General features: G+C 45.1%; 1 protein-coding gene across 1 annotated transcript in view; it reads left to right on the plus strand.

Annotated features, from left to right (window-relative positions):
- The window catches only part of LOC117560779 (cGMP-dependent protein kinase 1-like), a 108,183-nt gene that overhangs the window by 65,923 nt on the left and 19,843 nt on the right, over positions 1-22,417 (plus strand). The window contains 2 exon segments of the mRNA XM_034237797.1: positions 13,545-13,622; positions 15,145-15,239. Of these exon segments, the coding sequence (XP_034093688.1) occupies positions 13,545-13,622; positions 15,145-15,239 (173 nt within the window).

Consider the following 22,417-nt stretch of genomic DNA (forward strand, 5'->3'; position numbering starts at 1 on the left):
TTTTACAACACATTAAATAGATAAAGGTGTCCTCTCTCTCTCTCTCTCTCTCTCTCTCTCTCTCTCTCTCTCTCTCTCTCTCTCTCTCTATCTCTCTCTCTCTCTCTCTCTCTCTCTCTCTCTCTCTCTCTCTCTCTCTCTCTCTCTCTCTCTCTCTCTCTCTCTGTCTCGCTCACTCACAGAGGCTGTGTGCTCCTCCGTGGCGATGACGGCTTGCATTAAAAAAAATAAAAAAACATATTTGTAAAGTGAGGGCTTGCGAGATACCGGTAGCTCGTGATCGACGTGTTGGAGACCCTTGCTCTAATGGGTCCGACTAGAATGACAAATATCGTTATTTCCGCCTATTCCGTCAGCAAAGAAATAGTTTAATCATAAACTTTTTTTTTTTCTTTTTTTTTTTAGGGGGGCCACAGGGGGGTCCAAAGTCAGGCCCCTTGCTCCCCCCTAGCACCGCCCCTGCCTAGGAGTGTGGTCCTGAAACTGCAGTTTCCGGGGCTGCATGCTACTCGGTTTTAGAGTGGATGTCTGTCTAATATCCAACATAAAACTAAATTCAACGCGACTGACGTGTTTTAAGTGGATAATACACTTTGCTGAGACGCAAAACCAAAAAGTATATAACTTGTTATAATGTGCCATTCCCCACACAATTCAACCTGTGTTTAATACAAAACTAACGTTAATCAGACTGAGCTCATGACGTTACCTGTTTCATGTCTGGTTCTGCAGCTCTATCGCCCACTTTCCTGCGTTGCTTTTCAGTTTGGGTAGCCATGTTTGCTCTGCCGAACAAAACCAACATCACCATGCTGTCCTATTGCTTTCAAGTTTAGTTATCCTCTTACAAAGATGCTTGGGATCCCGAAAACTATTCTTCACCAGGTCCAATCACCTCTGAACAATTACAAAACCGGAAGCTAAAACAGTGCACACAGACAAGCTAGCTATGAGCAGTTTTTTCCGTTTGAGAACTCCTCGTTAAATCAAAGTATTTTACCACGGGTTGGTTTATAACTATAGCTGACGAATAGTGGACATGTACACTGAGGTGTTTAATCTTAAATCTTTCTTCAAACTTTTAAATGTGTGCTTTGACTTCTGTAAAAGATAATCCACATCGTTCATTCATGGTGACTGTAACTGCCTTTAAAAAAAAAATGTAATCAACTGACAAACACCAGCCAATTATGAAATCCACTCTTGGCAAATAGCCAATCAAATCGCAGGTAGTAGGTCTCAGGTAATCAGCCTCGGCATTTGTGATTTGGGCCATGAGTCAGGGCACTTGACCTGACATTGCAGCTATCTACTCATAATTGTCTCTTGAGTAGGCCTACAGCACAATTAAAACACCATTATAAAACTGTTATATCCAGCCAATGACACTGAAGTGTAATAATGATAAATTACAGGAGCAACTGAGGTTTTATTTAGGCTTATGTCATGCTTAATCCAAAGAAATACAGAACCAAGGTTATCCTACATAAAAAGATACCCTGTGATTCATTTATACACTGATATGTATACACAATATTGCACTATAGCACAATATACTGCATGAACATCAGGGACGTGCACAGACATTTGGAGGGGCTATTGCTATAAACTGGAAAAAGGGCCTCCCCCCCGAAAAAAAACACAAGACCTTTTGAAAATTCTAACATAAACTCATAAAATAAAAACACAACACTGTCATTGCAAGTGACACTCAGTTGACTTTTATGTCCAACTGCTAAATTCGTTATTCAGGCACATTTTTTGTTTTGCGGTTCATATCTCATTACAATATCTAATGTTAGTAACTATTAAAGAAACAATGGGGACAATTCTGTTTTAATGTAGTTTTACCATTGTAACTGCTGTGCAGACATAGCCTACTGATAAAATAGGGCTTCTATAATTACTACCTTAAATAAACCCACTAATTAATTAACCAGTTCAATACGCATTATTCTTATCACTCTTTATGAGCGCAGTAACGATAAGGTATCTAATTACTTATTTATTTAGAATTCCATAACTTAATAACAGAGATGGTCAAACTAAAGTAGAGACATGGCAGAAATCCTACAATAAATCGGGGCAGTGAAGTGTTCTCCGTGAGAGGGCAATCAAGAAAAGAGAGCGAGCGTCCCCAATTGAGGGAGTTTACAGAGCAGAGACACAGAAAGAGAGAACCGCAGTGACGTATCCTAAAACCCGGTTGTAAACTCCTTCCGGTTCCTTCGTCAAAAACGCAATGCAATTTCTCCATAGGATTTTGGAAAATAGCTCGAAATAAGGTCTGTGGTTGACACACATTTAAGAGACGGATCACGTTTTGTTCAGCCGGATAATATCCACATGTCTATCCTACTTTTATAATTTTCGAAGCATAAATCTAGTCGCAAGAAGCAAAATGCTAACGTTATGCTATAAACGAACTACAGCAGGGTCGCTGCTTCAACGTCACGCCAACTTAAGATCCATATTCAAACATACAGATTGTAAATGGTACAAGTTGAAGTGTTTGTTTGAACAGTTTGCATGAGGCAGGTACTTGCTTTCAAGCAGAACAGGGCAAACAAACTTAGCGGGAGTGTTTTACGTGTTCGGTGTAATGACGTAAAACAGCCTGGACAACTTCTGTAGTCCTATTCAGCCACTCGGTAACAACCATCGTTTTTCAGACACGTAAACACTTCAAAAATCACCAGCGGGGTCACTGCTGATGTATTTAATGTCGTAGAACAAAACGTGATCTGTCTCTTCAATTTGTGTCAAACACAGACCTTATTTTGAGCTATTTTCCAAAATCCTATGGAGAAATTGCATTGCCTTTTATCGAAGGAACCGGACGTGGTAAAAATGCTAACTTACTTCCGGGTTTTAGGATGCGTCACTGCGGTTCTCTATAACAAGTAGGCTATATTTAGGTGTTTTTTTGGTAAATAACCGACGGTGTCAAGAGGAAGTAAAGTCCCCTGGTTTGTCCCCTATACTCTAACGCCAGGCAGGCATTTGGTATGATCACCATAGCCATATGAGGCCGGACTCGACTCGGAGGACTTTCCTTTGCTTCCAGCTGTCAGATTGTAAACAAAGTCACGTGACTGGGGGCAGATGACAGCGCTGAGCTGACAAGTTGTGTTTTATCCAAGCGGCAAACTCTGGGGAACAGCCGGGACGCCAAACGGAAGTGCCACACATTGCAGTTCATACATGGGCCGCTAGGGACTGGCTGCAGAAAGGAGCAATTTCCATAGAACCCATGTTAAAATGCCCAACTTTACAGCAGAAAGACATGTTTCTACCCATGGATGCAATGAATATTATTATCGATATAGTTAGATTCCACCTTCATGATTATGAATCTGTGAGTGAATTGTTTTCTAACACGACCCTTTTATTTATATTAGGTCTTAAAGTGTTTGCATAAATTAGGGCGTGGTCACTTTGATGGGCATGTACATGCCTCACTGTCAGCTAACAGCAACTCCACTCTGCTAGGCTACAACCATAGAGGCTACAACGTTAGTTAGTCATAGTACTGTACTTTACCCTTTAGCTTTAGCCGTGTTCGTGGTGATTGTGCCTTTTAGGGAATATTGTTACAAATACCAGACAATTAAAATGTCGTGCTGTGCGCTTGAATGTAGCCTACTAACAGAACTTCCAAGAAGTCTAAAATGATAATATTATACATGTTAACCCCGTTTGCAGGTGTTTGTGTGCTTGGTAGCTTAGCTTGTTACTTATTAGCCAGCTAAGGACGTAACCCTTTATGCATACATATACATTTTAGTTTATGATTCAGCCTTGGGTAAGACTTTTATAGTCTATGGCTATTCTTTCACACACAGTGACGTCACATATATATATATATATAAATACGCCATTTTCCTGGAGGTGCAAATATCCTGGAGGTGCAAATATAAACAGCTAGCTAACGTAGCCAGGCAGAGCGCACTAGGTTTTTTTTCTGATTTAATGACAGAAGAAATCGCTGCATGTCTTCGGATTACATCTCTGGACTTGAGGGGTGTGCTCTAGGTCGTTACCAGCGTAAACGAGCTGTGTGGGTTGTCGGATTGCCCTTACAGACTGCCTGCAGATGTATGGAAAAACGACCCTCGAAAGTGGCCTTCGTCGATTTTGGCTGCATCTACGTCTAATTTCTAGAAACACCAAGTGAATACCCCACTTGTTACAATAATATTATCATGCCATTGCATATATGTGGTATTTTAGAGTTGACTAGATATTGATTAAGGCAATAGACTATGATATTCAGCTTGCACCTCGTGTGAAATGGCGGATACCGGAAGTACGGTGTCGCCCTCGGCCCAATACCCGTATGTGTGTGTGAAAGAATGACGCCCATAATGCTAAATGGGAGAAAATGTTAATAGGGGACCCAATTATCCCAGTGGTGGCCGCCGGAGCTAACGGAGCTAACGGAGCTAACGGAGCCGCAGCGGGCTAGCTCCAGCCGGCGTCCCGGAGGCGCTAGCCCACTGCGGCTCCGTTAGGTCCGGGTGGTGGAGTCCGTCGTTATAACTGGAGATCAAGGAATGCAGCGAAACGCAGACTTGGTTCGCCTGCTGTAGTATTAGCTAAATAAATTATGTTGAACAAGGCTTATTAAGCTGAACATCGCCACAATTGTTCTGCTATGTATCGGTACTTCTTTTCTTAACCTGTGAATGACAAGCATTAAGAATAACAAATTATAGCTAATTCTCTTGCAGATTGTCTCATTTGATTATGAATGTAACGTTTATATAGGGGAACTACACTGTTAGCAGTAACTTGGTATGCATGTATTTCATGTTCGCTTAGCTTCTTAGCCTGAGCTAGCTCTGTTTACTTCCAGTTCGGAGGCAGCAGGTCCTGCCTCGGCTCCGCCTCTTTGCCCTTATTTGGAGCAGGCGGGATTAGACTCTGACGTCGCTGTCAAGCCGTTAGTGGCCGACTCCGCCTTCTAAGGGTTTCTCGGCAACTCTGCAGAATCCTATGAGTGACGTCACGGACACTACGTCCATTTATATATAGCCTACAGTCTATGCTTTTATCGCAGCGAGACGCTACAATACTAATTGTGGGCTTATCATGTTGATTCGGCCACAAAAGAAAGAAAAAAAACTCTTTCTCTCTCCAGAGGGGCAGGTCAGACAAAAATGGCAAAAGGGCCGTTGCCCGGGCAACATTAGCCCGTACCTGCTGTCCCTGATGAACATAGTTCTATGGTTTGACCGTTATACTGCCGTGTCATTCTCCATGACAGTTTATAATTGTCAATTGTCACAGTGTTTGTGACTTGAACCATAATGTTGTATTTATACGGTCAATTACATTATTGTAGTACTAAATAAAACTGAGGATAAGGCAAAGACTTGCACCGCTAAAAAGGTCAGCAGGTTGACCCATCACTCAAGATAAGCAGTTCAGCTCAGCAGGACGAGGCTGATGTGGTGTTGCAGGGCAGGACATTCAAGAAAAGGAAAACTATGAGCTGAGAAATAACAACCTCTACAGAGAAGGATAACGCCATCAAGAAAAAGAAAGAGGTTGTGGGAAAGTAGATTGGAGGGAGGCTTTAAGCCACCCACAGCCTGAGCGGTTCAATTGGAAATTGTGTAACACAGGGGAAACATGGCTAAAGGAAACTGTGAGTAATGTAAGCACTAAAAAGCTTTCTCATAGATTTTGGAATATCTGTCTTGTATAATAACTTATCTGAAAATATTTGACAGCATGTAAAAATAAGTCTGTGGGGCGATATATGGTACACCTCTAGTGAGTCTTATCATAACATGTTCACATCACTGCCATGAAATGGTCTTTGGATCAGAGTGCAATCTATTTCCCAGCAATTAAACAAATTAATGCAATTATCTTTTAAGCTTGGTACAGGGATGGCCTTTCAGTGAGCTGAGAGAATATACACAATGTTCATCCTGTGAAAATTAAATGTTTTGCTTGGCATTCAAGCTTGCCAATGCATGCTCTCTTGATGAATGTGTTTGCACGGTTAGCCGAGGGACATATTAGTGGATTGTATTTATTAAATTAATTGACTGATGATTGCCATCATTCCACAATCAACCAATCAATGGGATGTACTGAAGTTGGTCCATCCAAAGTTTCTTCTATTTAAAAAAATATAAATACTTGGTTCCATGTACTCGTAGAGGTCCTAAAGGTGCGTGGTGCTAGGTCATGATGACTTAATCCATCATGCTGTCCTTTGTCTTGTCCTCTACTATAGATCATGTTGGTCTTCGATTGATTTTTGATTAGATAGAACAGCCCATTTTTTCCTCTCTTTGCAACCCTGTCTCCTAAAAATTACGTTCCCACAGAACTAAACTGCATTCTCAATTACGTTTAGCTAAACGTATTTTCTCCCACGTTACGTTTGTTATGAACGTATCTCAAATACGTTTATTTTCTACATATCTTTGACATTTATTGTCTTGCTTATAATAATAATAATAATAATAATAATAGTCATTTATAAATATCATTTTAGAGCACACATTTGAAAACGAGAATCGGGCTCGATATAGTTAAATTAAAATCAGTAGGCGAGGCATACTTGCCAACCTTGAGACATCAGAAATCGGGAGCATTTCAAAAGCACCGCGGGGGGGGGGTGTTAGTGGATCAATGGAGCTGTTAGATTAACATTAACATACTTATTGTAGTTCTGAGTGCAATACCTTGCGGCCTGTAGCACCATCGTCTTGATGGAGCATATGTGTGGACCAGGAAAGGAGTGAACAGAGGGTCGAGTTGTCCATTCTTGTTCTGTTTTTCTGTGACTATCTAGTTGCGCACGCTACTAAAGAGACGCGCTACCATGTAAACCAAACAATGGTGTAGCTGTAATAAAGTCCGAGTGGAAACAGTCGTGTGTAAATCTGATTTTGTCAGAAATCGGGAGAAATGCGGGAGAAATATGACCGGGGCTGTAAAGTGACATAGATTTTACTCTCATTTATTATTCAAAACCATTCTATTTATTCTAACGTAAATTACATGCCAGTGTTTTATCTTTTTATTTAGCGATTTTTTTTTGCATGTTTAACTGGGAATATTTTCATGTTGAACGAATAAGACAAAGTGAAGTGACGTACTTCCGGTACGTCACTTCACTTTGTCTTCTTCGTCCCTTTTACGTTCCAGACAATGCATGGCAATGTCCTCTTTGAGAAAAGGGCTTCATTATCTAAATAGTAAACCTGTTCTCATTCATAACACTCCGTTCGATGTCTCACTATGGGATGCGCCTCATCGCGGAGCAAACAGAAGCATCAATCTCATTACGCCAATCCTGATTGGCTGGAGATCTTGACGTCAGCGTCAGGGAAATCACCCCCTATAAGTAGCTTGCGCCACAACGCATGCGCCATTCAAACACCTCTTCTCGCTTCAGAGCACATCTCTATGGTAGCCGGACAAGCTTCACGGTCCACAGACTGAACCCAGATATCCATTTCGGTCGACGGGCGCTTGCCGGCTACTCCTTCTGCTTCGCAGGAAGACGGTAATTACTAACGCTAGTTATTGTTGAAATCGACCTCGCCGCTCTCTTTCCCCGGAAAGTAAGCTAGGTCTGACTTTTTTCAAGCTAGCGTTAGCTTGCTCCCTCACTACCGACACCACGGTAGCGAGGAAGTCTTTTCTTTTATCTTCCCCACGGAGGAGGAAAGGATTAAAAGGAGCATACTGCCACACCAGTCAGTATTCTCCGGGAATAAAAGACCCACACCGTCCTTTTCTCCGGATTTAGGACAGGGTGGTTACCTCTTTTTCTCCCAACCTACCTGTTGAGAGCGGGTCCTCTCCACGCCACGAGGCGAACAAGATGGACGCCCCTCTCCCTCACACCAGAGGAGTCAGGGACTCGGTGGCTCGACTCTGCGGCTGCGGGTTGAAGATCTCGGGCACAGACACACACCAGGTCTGCTCGTCCTGCCTCGGGCTGGAACACGCCCGAGGCGCTATCGACAACCCCGGCTCGTGCGGACATTGTGTCCGCTTCACCGTAAAGAGCCTCCGCCGACGGCTAGCACGCCAAGCTAGCCTGTCGGAGCAGGAACCCCCCATGTCCTCTGACCTGCCGGCCGGCAGTCAAGACGCGGGGACATCTGCCACAGAGAGTGAACCCCTCTCCATGTCGGTCTGGGGCTCAGTATCTGAGATGGCCGCAGAACCGGATTCCCGCGCCCTGGCAGGCCGGGACCCGGTGGCGGCAAGACACCCGGGAACGGGACCCCACGCTTTACCGAGCTGGGGCTCCCGGTTAGACCTCACCATGGTCTCACCCGCGGAGGATGTCCTCGAGCTTCACTACGACGAGGACGAAGAGGACGCCTCGGTGTTCCTCCTGTCTGAGTCGGATGAACATGAAGAGGACATCTTCATGTCATCGGCTCAGGCTGCAAAGCCTGGAGCGAGGGCTGCTCTCCCAGACGATAGCACACCAGCTTCGCCCTGTCTGAGTATGGACCTGCAGGCCGTGTGCAAACGCGCTGCGGCCAGACTCGACATCCCGTGGCCTGAAATAGCCAAGGAGACCTCCAGGTCCCGCTACGAAGGGAAACATTTCCCCCAAGCAGCGCGGACAAAGAGGCAACTCCTTCCGGTCTTCCCGGAGATGTTGGATGAGGTGTCGGTCTCGTGGAGAGACCGGCCCTTCAGCAACAAGGTCCCAATCCAGGGTGCCTCCTCCCTAGACTGTGACGGAATGGAGAAGCTCGGCCTGCTCCGCATACCGCCCATGGAACTGCTGGTAGCAGCCCACCTCCTACCGAGGATGGGCCCGTCACCAAGCAGGAACCCCACGATGCCGGCAAAGTCGGACCGATTTCAGTCGACAATGACTGAACGGTCCTACAAAGCCGCAGCGTTGTCCGCCAGGGCCCTGAATGTGGCCTCGCTGCTAACCGCTTACCAAGCGGAGCTCTGCGAGGACCTGTCGGGTAACCCGGGGGCAGCCACTCTGGACGAGATGGCGGCGGTCACAGACATCTGTCTCCGTGTACAACGCTGCGCCGTCCAGGCCACAGGTAAGGCAATGGGGATCATGGTGGTGCAGGAAAGAGCGAGATGGCTCAACCTCACCAACCTCACAGACCGGGAAAAGGAGGATGTGCTGGATATGCCCATCGTTCCCGAGGGAATTTTCGGCTCTGCTCTTGCTTCCATGCAAAAGAGGTGTGAGTCGAAAAAGAGGGAGGACGAGGCACTCCACCTCTGCCTCCCTCGAAGGGTCCAGCCGCTGCCTTCGCAGCAGCAGTCCTTCGCAGCAGCAGTCCTTCGCCCAAGCTGCCTTGAACCCTGCTCGGTTTAAAACACCGAGAACGCAGAGGTCGCAGCCCGCCCCGAGTCCCCAGCCCAGGCTGGAGACGAGGGCGAGCTGGCCCAGAAAATCTCCTCCGGTTCCGGCTGCAGCTCAGGCGCAGCCAACCCAGAATTTCGGCCAGCAGGCGAGGAAGAAGAAGCGAGCGGCGTGACAGCCCCTCCTTCTCCCCTCCGTGACAGAGCTGGAAGTCCACGGTTCCCCAGCTCTATATGTGTTCCCGCCGCCTCGAGAGATGCCTCAACACCATCCTCAAGTCCGCAAAAACACATGTCACAAATCTGTTTGTTCCTCTGTCATTAAACATTTGCTGCTGACGCATCCAGGTTTCAGGCCGAGGGCGCAGCTCAAAAAAAAAAAAAAATTAAAAGAAAAACAATAAAACCAATAAACAGCCCGTCAACTGTTCCCCTTCTGAGAGCAGCTTCGGCATCTCTCAAAAGGCGGATTACAGGCGGGTCTGTGAAGGCACCACCGTCACGCGCATGCGCAGTGCCGGCTGGGGTTTTAAAAGCACCACCGCCACGCGCATGCGCAGTGCCGGCTTGGGTTGTGAAGGCACTACCGTCATGCGCATGCGCAGTGTCGGTGGGGATTGTCGAAAGGGGGCACCACTGTGTTCAGACACTAGAGGGCCCCATAACACAACAAATAGAGACTCAGAGGGGAAGAGATGTGACATCTCCACTGGCTCTAAGGAGCATGCAGTCGAAGATGCTCACATCATCTGCTTGGGTTTTCAAGACAGTAACACGGGGCTACAGACTCCAATTCGCTGTCACCCCCCCTCGCTTCTCGGGCATTCTGCATTCGCAGGCCCGAGGAGAGTCAGCCCATATTCTGGAGAAAGAGATTCTCTCTCTCCTAGAAAAGAGGGCTATATCTATTGTACCCGCCGAGCAGAGTCAGGGCGGCTTCTATTCCAAGTACTTCCTCGTTCCCAAACGGGGAGGGAACGGAATTCGGCCAATACTTGATTTGAGGGCTCTGAACAAATATCTAAGAAGATATAAGTTCAGAATGCTCACTCACACATCTCTGCTGCGGCTCGTGCGACAAGACGACTGGTTCACATCAGTCGACCTGAAAGATGCGTATATTCACATCCCAGTATATTACCCACACAGGAAATATCTGAGATTCGCATTTCAGGGGATCTGTTATGAATACAGAGTACTCCCCTTCGGTCTGTCTCTCAGTCCAAGGGTGTTTGTACGATGTACGGAAGCCGCGATAGCCCCGTTAAGACAACAGGGTATTCGCCTGGCGACCTACCTGGACGACTGGCTGCTTCTCGCACAGTCGGAGCAGGAGGCTGTTACGCAGACAAATGTCCTCGTAAAGCACCTGCTCAACCTGGGTTTCATAATAAACACAGAGAAGAGCATGTTGTGCCCCGCGCAGACTAGTATACTCTTCCTGGGTTTACGCCTGAACTCGGTGCCCTTTTCAGCTCGCTTGTCAGCGGATAGAGTGAAAGCTTTCAGAGCTTGTCTCGCTCTTTTCCGGCTGCGCAAACATGTTCTCTTCAGATCATGCCTGCGATTGCTGGGGCTCATGGCGTCAGCCATCCTGGTCGTACGACTGGGACGCTTACACATGAGGGAGTTTCAGCGCTGGGTGGCCGCCCTAAAACTAAACATGGCGCGCGGAGAGTGATGGTTACTGTGAAATGCGTAATGGCACTGCGCCACTGGCTGCACCCGACTTTTCTAGTACGAGGTGTGCCTATGGGTGCTGTCCTTTCACGGAAAGTGGTCACCACGGACGCATGTCTGACAGGTTGGGGAGGTATTTATGAAGGTCGCCCGGTGAGGGGTCTCTGGAGCAGAGACCTCCAGCGGGCGCACATAAATTACCTGGAGCTTTTAGCGGTGTTTCTCACCCTAAAACGCTTTCTGCCTTTCCTCAGGGGACATCACGTCCTCGTGAGGACAGACAATACGACCACAATATCGTATATTAACCGCCAAGGGGGTTTGCGTTCTCTCCAGTTACACACACTGGTGCGCAAACTTATCCTATGGAGCGGTAGGCGGCTCCTCTCTCTGAGAGCGACGCACGTACCGGGAGTGAGGAACCTCGGGGCAGATCTACTGTCCAGAGGTATACCACTTTATGCAGACTGGACTCTACATCCAAGGATTGTGAGCCAGCTGTGGGTGCGTTACGGCAGAGCCGCGGTGGATCTGTTTGCATCGAAAGACAACGCTCAGTGTCAGCTGTTCTTTTCGATGCGCGATCTAAATGCACCGTTAGGCGTGGATGCACTCGCGCACAATTGGCCCCCGGGCCTTCTGTACGCGTTCCCACCCCTGGCTCTGATACCCCCAACTCTGGCCAGAGTGAGAGAGCAACGCCACACACTTATCCTGATAGCTCCGCACTGGCCAGCTATGTAGTGGCTAGTGGAGATATATCAGCTGCTGTGCGGGCAGCCATGGCAGCTCCCACTACGCAGGGACATACTGTCCCAAGCGGGGGGGGCGATCTTTCACCCACACCCAGAGCGCTTGGCTCTATGGGCCTGGCCCGTGAGTGGTACAATCTAAATACAGTGTGACATGACGCTGACCCTGGCAGCTGCCAAGCGAGCCAGTGGCACTCATGCACTATCTGTACAGTTTTCATGCACTCAGTTTGCCCCAGGGCAAACAGAGTGTGGTTGAAGCCTGACCCTGCCTTTATCTTAAGGCGGTCGGTTCGGGTACCACATTTGACATTAAGGCATCCTCCCCGCCACTGTATTCCTCCGGGGAACAGCGGCCGGATTTGCCGTGTCCAGCCCGTGCTTCACGCATGTACAGGGACAGATCAAGGGTGCTTTGTCATAATGACCAACCCCTTGTGTCCTGGGCTAACCCTTATAAGGGCAAGCCTGTTACTAAGCAACGGCTCTCCCACTGGTCTGTGGAAGCAATTGCTTTGGGGCTCATACGAGTCAGAGTTCGCAGGCACCCTCGGGTCCGCGAGCTCTTTCGACTCAGAGTCTGGCTGCATTCTGGACTCTGTCCAGGATGTCTCCCATCAAAGACATTGGTGCAGCGGCGAGCTGGTCCTCGCCGCTCACTTTTGTCTGCCTCCTAACAGGTTGGACGTTCTTCTCCCAGTGTGACTCAAGCAGTGCTGGGCACCTGGTTGAGTCAGAGCTCTACCTGTTAAGTTCTGGTTGGTTTGGTGATTTTCGAGATAAGCTCGTCTGGCAATACGGGAGCTACAATTTCCCATAGTGAGACATCGAACGGAGTGTTATGAATGAGAACTATAGGTTACTTACGTAACCCCAGTTCTCAGAGTAACATGAAGTGAGATGTCTCACCAGATGGCCCTCCTTGCTATGGTGAAGCGAGAAGAGGTGCTTATTTTGAATTGCGCATGCGTTGTGGCGCAAGCTACTTATAGGGGGTGATTTCCCTGACGCTGACGTCAAGATCTCCAGCCAATCAGGATTGGCGTAATGAGATTGATGCTTCTGTTTGCTCCGCGATGAGGCGCATCCCATAGTGAGACATCTCACTTCATGTTACTCTGAGAACTGGGGTTACGTAAGTAACCTATAGTTCACAACTGCAACCTACTATTAACAACGAGCTTTTGAGTTGACACACATGAATCACACACGTGAAATATTGTGGGAATAGAAAACTGGCAACGTCAGAGGCTACTTAGGATCAAACAGGAAACACATCATATTGTGTATTTTGCTGTGAAAATAAGGTTGTTTTATCTATATTTGCTGCTCTTGTGTTCGACTGCAGACCAGTACAGAGGTTAGGCGTATGCCTATGGATTGGCAGCACCGACCCTGAACTGCCTTACTTTGTATTAAAGATGGATGGTTGGATATTTTAACTTAAATCTTGGAAAGGAGGTTTTATTTGCCTTCAGATTGAATGCGGTAGCTTTCATATTTCACCTATTTTATTTGCTTGCTGATTCATGTTCAAGGTCACAGGGCCAATCCAAGCGTAGAAGGCAGAAAAACACCATGCACAGCTTGCAAACAGTGTGCTATAACCAAGAAAAAGTCTCCTAATGTATTTCATCTAACAGCACCCGATTCAGTCTTGCTTCCTTTGAAAAGTACTTTTAGGGTCTGATGAGAGAGGCCTACTCCCAATGTGAGAAAGAAGACAAAATGTCATATTCTGCCTGAATAACTTTTATTTTATCTGGTCTCCTCTTTTGACAGACGCATTATGGAGATGGAGAGTACATCATCAGACAGGGGGCCAGAGGAGACACCTTCTTCATCATCAGTAAGGGAAAGGTGAGCAGTGCCTCCAGCCGACCATCAAAAAAATCCTCACGCTACGCAATGGAGGGCAAAACTGACAAAATATACATATTTCAAGCAAAGTGGTAGTATTTTGGGTAGAAGTTGGCTGCCATCAATCATCTTGAGATAGAGGAGAAGCTGCCTCTGTCAGCATCTCTTGCAGATGCTCTGGGAGTATCTAGAAAGGAGAATGGAGTGACTTTAATTTCACCTCTGTCTCCACACTGGCTTTCACACCGAGAACAGATGACAAGAAGTCCAGTACAGCATTAACACATTTGATGTGCTTTCATGTGCTTATCATGTTTTTTGGTGCTGCTTCTTTTCCTTTTCATATGTCTCCTTCAACATTTTCTAAAGCCTTTTTCTGTTTCTCCTTCCATTCTTAGTGTTTTTCTCGCACACCCTCCACTACCCCTTCTTCCTCTATATCGTTATGTTTATGTGTAGACAACATAATTATCAGTGTTAGAGGTCATCTCAAATACATTTATAATCAAAGTCTGCGTATGAAAGATGATGGTGTGCCTTGATGGGTCAAAGAAAACAGAGGACTTTCACCCAGAAGACTGGTCGCTAAGAAGACACACACACACACACACACACACACACACACACACACACACACACACGCATGCACGCACGCACGCACGCACACACACACACACACACACACACACACACACACACACACACACACACACACACACACACACACACACACACACACACACACACACACACACACACTCACACTCTTCTGACCTTACTGTATCAATGCTTTAAACTTAGATGTGTCAACATCTCTCACTTTGTCTCCATCTAGACCACGGATGGAATGCTCTGTCTAGAGGACATTCCAACTAATGTTGGCATCTAACAACACACACTCTGCCCTTTATCCTATACGTCCCTCTGCTTCTCTTTCTTCAGTGTTTCGCCCTGGATAATACATGATCACATTAGATTAGATGAATAACTATGCTGTCACTTAGGTGTTGGCAGCATTACATTATGGACAAAGTGGTCACGCTGCTTCACCTGTGCAGAACTGACAAATGGATGAAGACAACATCCTTCATTAGGCGAAACGACCGTCTCCATTCACTTCCGCCAAAAACCACCCAAATGTCATCCCTTTGATTTGTAAAGTCTACCGCCATAGCACAGTGCCATCACTCACATGTCATCTGGCTAATGAAGTGGTCAGCACTCGTCCCAGTTCCTTGCAGAGATAGCGGTCACCTACTTGTAACAGACTACTGAGGCACAAAGACTTCTGTCACACCAGCTACTCTTCACTGACTGTAATTGTGTAAATACCTGACCATCTTGATAGATTGCATTCATGTCACTTTCTTTTGGAATGATGTGTTAATTAAATGTCCTCTCCCATACGTCTCTACACTGTTACACATAACAACGTCTTTCTTTACTATTTTCCCATCTTCCACCTTGTCACGCTATTCTTCTGTTTAACTCTCCTCTGCTTGCATTTCCCTCCTTTCACCAGGTTAATGTGACCAGGGAAGACGTGCCCAATGGAGAGCCTGTCTACCTGCGCAGCCTGGGAAAAGGAGACTGGTTTGGAGAGAAAGCATTGCAAGGGTAAGATTGTTCCTAATAACACTGCCTCTTCCAATTTACATCTTCTGTTCTTCCACAGTTTCCGTCTCATTCGCTGTCACCCACTTCCCTTCTAATTTTCTTTCGCAACCTTTCTCTAATATCCTCTCCCTTGTACTAAACGTGCATCTTTCCTTTGTAATTTTCTATCAATCAGCCTCCAGATCTTGTCTGTCCCTTTTTTTTCAGCAACTCACTATGAAAGGCGTGATGACATGTTAAGTGTTTGGAAATGCTTAATGCCAGACACACATAACAGAACTTCTGGCCTGATTTACTGTAGCTGTTGCAGACACATTTTTTAGATTTGACTCAATATCTTTTACTGAATCATAGAAAATCTGTTAAATCTGATGTGATCAGAAAGTCATATGAATCCAGATGTTTTTTTATCAGTTTCAATTTTTTTCAGCAACGGAAATATGTTGAGATCAATTTTCAGCAGCACACATTTTTAACTGATTGGTTATTGAATCATATTTCTATGTTATATATACATGTAGACGTCGAGAATATCTAAAAATGCAGTTATTTGACCTCAAACCACCTTTGCAGAAAACACAAATGAGGGCACAGACAATAACTTAGGCATACTCCTCTATATTAAGCCATATTTTAGTCCGAATCAAAATAATTTCATTTCATTGTAAAAACTTACAATGGAGATCCCTCTTATCCCACCAATTCACAGCCTGTCTTTGCACACAGCTATATCACACAGAAACTACGGGGAATAAGTTATTAATTTGAGTGGATTTGGAGCTTGACAGTCGTACAGTGGCCTCAGTTGGAGATTAATTTCATTTATACAATGTTATCTATAGAATCTTTTGTCTTTTTCTCCTACTTCCTGTCTTGGTTGCCAAGCTTTGTGATATCAAGGACATCTTCATGCTGTCCTTGACTGCTATAATGGAGTTGCACCCTCTTTTATGAATATTTGGCTGATGCCAAATAAAGATGCGATATGCAGATATAAGCCAAGCATGAATAGTCCTCAGTATTACAAACATATATATAATATTAAAGGCTGTGCCAGGAAAATATGTGAAGATGTACGATGAAGGCCACAAGGCTCAAGCGTTGGAATGTTTGTTTGGCTTGAATGCATCGAGATTAATCTGCTTTGTCCTAAAGATCTGTGTGTCCAACCATTTTACATTTGGGTATTCAACAATGTACTGAGGGGAGTTTGGAGTAACCACACTGTAGGGCATACTGTAGGGATCAGATGACATGGCTATGGCTAACATTCAGTTCACAGCGCTCAAATACTTTCACTGAAAGAACACTTCAGTGTTACAAAGATATTTTGTATGGCTTACGGCATCAAAGCCCAGTGTCCTAAAGGGATTCTCACTTAGCTGTCATGACTGTACACCTCCCTGAACCATGTGTCATTAGAATAGAGGGAGGGAAGAGATACAAAAGTGTGTTATGTCTGTAAGGGCTCAGGTAGAAACAGAGAACATAGGCTCTCACGAGAGATCGTTTGCAAGCATATAGCCAACAGTGTCAACATCAGAGATGGAGATGTCGCCATCTTGTGGTCACTGAATGTAAAAACTGGGTAAAGCCCTTGACAAAAGCACATACAAAAACAAATGGTATACACTTTAGAATGCCAAGATACTTTCATTGATTCAAAGCAGTGTCCTGCAGAAATAAATGACACCTTTTTGTTGTCAAAACACACCATAAATCTTTGTTTTTACTTTCAAAAGGAGGACTCAGGATGCTAGATTTGATGTTCAGGCGACAGCTGGACTTTCACAGATGGTTGGGTCCCCCCATATGTTGAAGCTAATGACCAATAGGATATAAAAGATGACTGAGCATTAATATGCATGCAGAACATGTGAGGCACAGGAAGCTTGATCTCTTGGCAGTGGGAGGAGCAGGTTGTTCCAAATATAAATCTGATCCTTTTACACTAATGAGACGTAGAAAACGTGCTGTTTGATGAATGACAGCACCCTAATTTATAATGGATGGAACAGCTGTGCTACTTATGTGTCTCGCTATCAGAATTTTCCCGGGAGTGACTTCTTAAAACGAGTGCTACTTTAGTGCAACTTAAAAGGAAGAAGGATCATTTTTTGATATGCACATACACACATGATAAATCATACATATCCTTAAATGTATCACAATAGTTACATTAATACCTTTGAAGTGTTTCCCTTAATAATAGTGTGCAGTTTTGAATAGCTCTTCAAAGCACCTTGAGGAGCATCTCATGCTTTGTTTAATCAAGAGAACCACATCTTTTCTACATCACTAAAACAAAGTGCTCTCCCAACCTCAGCATCTGCTTAGTATTATTATCATGTTTTTCGTCTGCTCGCCTTTTGTCTTGGAGTGTCTTGAGCAAGAGAAGCATATTCAACTACACCTTTGATGGTCAAGCATGTCTCATACATTTACATGATTGATATGCTGGCCATCTTGGACCCAGGCTTTTGATCATAGGGCAGATCTGCAGGGCTATATTTGTAATCAGAAGTTAACTGTGTGGCTCAATAGACTACTCATACACTGCTCTGTGCATCTCCAGGCGTTGCCTTTGATCTGTTAGAACAACATGTTTACAAATCAAAGTCTGTTCTCCTTCCAGCCATAATGTTTTGTTCGAGCTTGTGTGAGTGCTGTTGTGTGATGTGTGTACATAAAAGCAGCTGATGAAATATCAGATTACATGGTTTTTCTAAAGGGTTAGCGCTTTATGAATGCTTCAGTGCAGTTGGTAGATGTTCCAGGAAAATATAAACCTACAACATATCTCATGACACATTCTACTTGTCATGGTGAAGTGTGAACTTCCAGTCGAGGTGTACACTAGATCCATCTATAGCACAGACAATGTGTGACCTCCTCTCCCGGGGGCATGTTCCAGGAAGTCATGATAGATTGGTATTAAACACAACATTGAACTGTGACGTCACTGAATGCAATGAAATTTGTGTCAGTGTTAGATCACTTTCAGACCAACAATAGCCCTCTGAAATGTCACCCTTAGAGACAATGTTGCTGTGGGCATGTTGCCACAGGTACAAGTGAGAAGATGAACAAACTAGCCAACCGAGAAGGTTTAGAAGATATCAACACTGCACAGCATTTTTCACTGCTTTGTGGTTGTGTTTCACAAATCCGAAAAAGTGATCACAGCACCTTAAGTTTTGTCAGCTTATGTCCAGTTTCTACAGTAGGACTTGTTATTTAAACAGTTTAATTTACAGGCTGCCTCCAAGATGTTAGCCTGCCAGCAACATGGCCTCATTTCAGTCCATCAATTTTGTCCAGACTCAAATAACCTAACAACGAATTCCCCTAACATTTGGCACAGACATTCATGGTTCTAAGATAATGTGTCCTAAGGACTTGAGTGATCCCCTGGCTTTGGAATTATTGGATGGATAGCCATGAAATCTGTTGCAACAATTCATGTAACCCCTCAATTCACTTAAATTCAATACAATTCAAAACCTTTATTTATCCAGGTAAAATCCCATTGAGATCAATGATCTCTTTTTCAAGGGAGACCTGCAGCAGTAGGTTCCACAAGAAGACATAAAAACATAAACAACAGAACAACAAAGGACATCATACAGCAAAATGTACAGGGATTACAATTTACATATTTAACCACATGTACAGGTACCAACAGCATCTGATTTTGTAGCATCCAACCGAGCTTTAAAAACATGTAGTGGTACTAGCTTGGTAATTTTCCATTCTTTTTGCAGACTGTTCCATGTTAGTGGAGCTGCACATCTAAAAGCTTTCTTCCCTAAGACAGTCCTAGCACTTGGCACATTTAATAAAACCACAGCATGCGATCTCAGGCAATAAGTACTTTCAATTCGCAGAGAGATCAGGGAGCAGATATAAGATGGTAGTTTATCCAACATGGCTTTGTAAATGAAAATGTACCAGTGACTGAGTCTCCGTACAGTAAGTGATGGCATAACCGCCTTGGTATACAGGGTACAGTGATGCGTAAGTGCTTTACAATTTGTCAAAAATCTCAGTGCACTGTGATACGCAGCATCTAACTTGCTCAGGTAATTGGCAGGTGCATTCATATATAACAAATCACCATAATCCAGCACAGGTAAAAAGGTCACAGTGACTAGCCTTTTCCTGGCCTCAAGCGAGAAACAGGACTTATTTCTGTAAAAGAAACCTAGCCTAACCCTCAGCTTTTTAAGCAGGTTATTGACATGAAGTTTAAAAGTGAGACAGTCATCAAGCCAGATACCCAAGTATTTGTAACAGGTAACCACTTCAAGTTGTATTCCTTGCGTAGTTACAATATCCAAAGCAGTCTCTGGTGTATTTTTAGCTTTAGCTTTCGAAAAGTGCATTACCTTGGTTTTATCCACATTTAAAAGAAGCTTAAGCTCAGAGAGCTGAGCCTGAATAATGTTAAAAATAGCCTGTAATTTAACAACAGCCTCGTTAATCGAGGGACCTGCACAGTACATAACGGTATCGTCCGCATACAAATGTAATGTTGCTCCTTCGACATTTTCACCTAAACTATTAATATAGATAGAGAATAATAGCGGACCTAAAACTGAACCTTGTGGTACACCATTAGTGATGTTTAACCACTCAGAAGACAGCCCATCAAACTGAACACATTGGGACCTTTCAGAGAGGTAGTTTACAAACCACCCTACTGCATGGCTGAACATGCCTATACTGACCAGCCTTTGCTTCAAAATGCGATGATCGACAGTATCAAAAGCTTTGGATAGGTCAACAAATAGAGCTGCACAACTCTGCTTACTATCTAAAATACTCGTAATATCATTTACCACTTTCATTTTGGCAGTGATGGTGCTATGTTGCTTTCTGAAGCCTGACTGATGTTTAGACAGGATGTCATTGTTACATAAAAACACCTTTACCTGTTCACTCACTAGGCGTTCAAGAACCTTGGCCAGAACTGACAATTTAGAGATGGGTCTATAATTGTTTAATAAGGTGGCCTCCCCTCCTTTTAGTAGTGGCAGGACATAAGCTGACTTCCATACTTTTGGGATTTTGTTCGTGCTGAGAGAGAGGTTAAAAAGAGTAGTGAGAGGAGGAGCAATAAAATCTGCAGCTATCTTTAAAAAGAAAGGTTCTACGTTGTCCGGACCAGCCGGCTTTTTAGGATCTAGCTTGGTTAAGACTTCACGAACAACATCAACAGTAAAAGGAGTAAAACTGAAAGGGTTTTCCAGACCACATTGTTCTGAGTCACCGACTGTGGTGTTCACAGAAGCATAATTAGAAACAGAATGAAACAGAGAGCCACAGGACACAAAATGTTCATTAAAACAATTTAGTATGGTGGCCCTGTCCGATATAGAGCCAGATGCTGTAGTAAGGCACGGAGGTAGCTCATTACGGATATCACCGGTGGATATCGATTTTATGGCTTTCCAGAATTTTCTAGGGTTGTTCAGGTTCTTTGTGGTAACTGACAGATAATACTTAGATTTAGCACTTTTGACATGTGAAGTGAAGCTATTTCTTAGCTGCCTAAAACGCAGCCATTCTACCTCTGAGCCTGAATTCCTAGCCTTTGCCCAGGCCTTGTTTCTCTCATGTAGGAGAATAGATAATTCAGCAGAAAACCAAGGATTGTCTTGTCCCTTCACTCTAAATGTACGCAGGGGTGCATGTCTATCTATAATTTCCATAAAACCAAGATAAAAATAAGACCATGCAGTCTGTGACGAAGGTTTGCGTCACTATGGACTGACGGCTTCAGGCCGGGTAATATGGCACTTTATTAGCGTGATTGCACAGTACAGTTGAGGTCTGTGGCTGATGATTGTGTGCACCTGGTGTCCTGTGTTGTCTCCTCCCCCCTCACCTGTGTCTTGTTGTGCTGATTTGAGTGTGTGTATTTAGGCTCTGTTCCCTGTCTGATTGAGAGGTTGGTAGTGTGTGTGTGAGATCCTGGTGGCGGCAGGATGTGTGCAAGGAGAACAGCAGGATTGAGGCTGTGAACTCTGTGCTCAAGTTTTAATAAATGCCCACACCGGGTTATATTTTTGGACGTTCTGCCTCTGCCTCCTTGCTTGGTCTGGGCCGCTCAACGGTCAGCTTCACAATTGGTGTCAGAAGTGGGATTTGACCAAGTAAGGAGGTGAAAATTACGAGAGGAAAGAAGAGGGACCAAAGAGAGGAACCGCGGCTGGGGGTGGCTATGCCTGGAACGGACCAGGGGCCACGGCTGTTGAGGCAGCAGGAGACGAGAGACAAGCAGCAGGAGACGAGAGACAAGCAGGAGGAGGCGGACCCGGACCCACGAGGAGTCGACAGAGCCTGGGTCGTGCTGGAGGCAGACCAACACATTGCAACAGGACAGGACAGCTTCCGGATGGGTGGCGTCACGACATGGTTGACAGTGGCTTCGCTGGCCCCGCTGGAGGTGGCGGAGGAGGCGGCGTTGAGACCGGGTGGCTGACTGGTTGTCCCGAAGCCGAGACTGTGGGGACACTGTGCTTCCTGGGGAGAGGGGGAAGGAAATGTGACGAAGGTTTGCGTCACTATGGACTGACGGCTTCAGGCCGGGTAATATGGCACTTTATTAGCGTGATTGCACAGTGCAGTTGAGGTCTGTGGCTGATGATTGTGTGCACCTGGTGTCCTGTGTTGTCTCCTCCCCCCTCACCTGTGTCTTGTTGTGCTGATTTGAGTGTGTGTATTTAGGCTCTGTTCCCTGTCTGATTGAGAGGCTGGTAGTGTGTGTGTGAGATCCTGGTGGCGGCAGGATGTGTGCAAGGAGAACAGCAGGATTGAGGCTGTGAACTCTGTGCTCAAGTTTTAATAAATGCCCACACCGGGTTATATTTTTGGACGTTCTGCCTCTGCCTCCTTGCTTGGTCTGGGCCGCTCAACGGTCAGCTTCACACAGTCTCAACATCAGCACACAAATCGATTTTTCCCCAATCAAACCCAAACAGATCATGTACAAAACCCTGCTCCACAAAATGTTTTATGTTTCTCTTGATGATAATGCGAGGTTTAACCTTTTGGACCTTAGTGTCCCTAATTGTGTCTACAACACAGTGGTCACTCAGATCATTCGCAAATACTCCCACAGCTGAGTATTTATAGGGAACATTAGTTAAAATGAGATCAATTAGGGAGGATTT

This window comes from Gymnodraco acuticeps, unplaced genomic scaffold (genome assembly GCF_902827175.1).
Source record: "Gymnodraco acuticeps unplaced genomic scaffold, fGymAcu1.1, whole genome shotgun sequence".
NCBI classification, from domain to species: Eukaryota; Metazoa; Chordata; class Actinopteri; order Perciformes; family Bathydraconidae; genus Gymnodraco; species Gymnodraco acuticeps.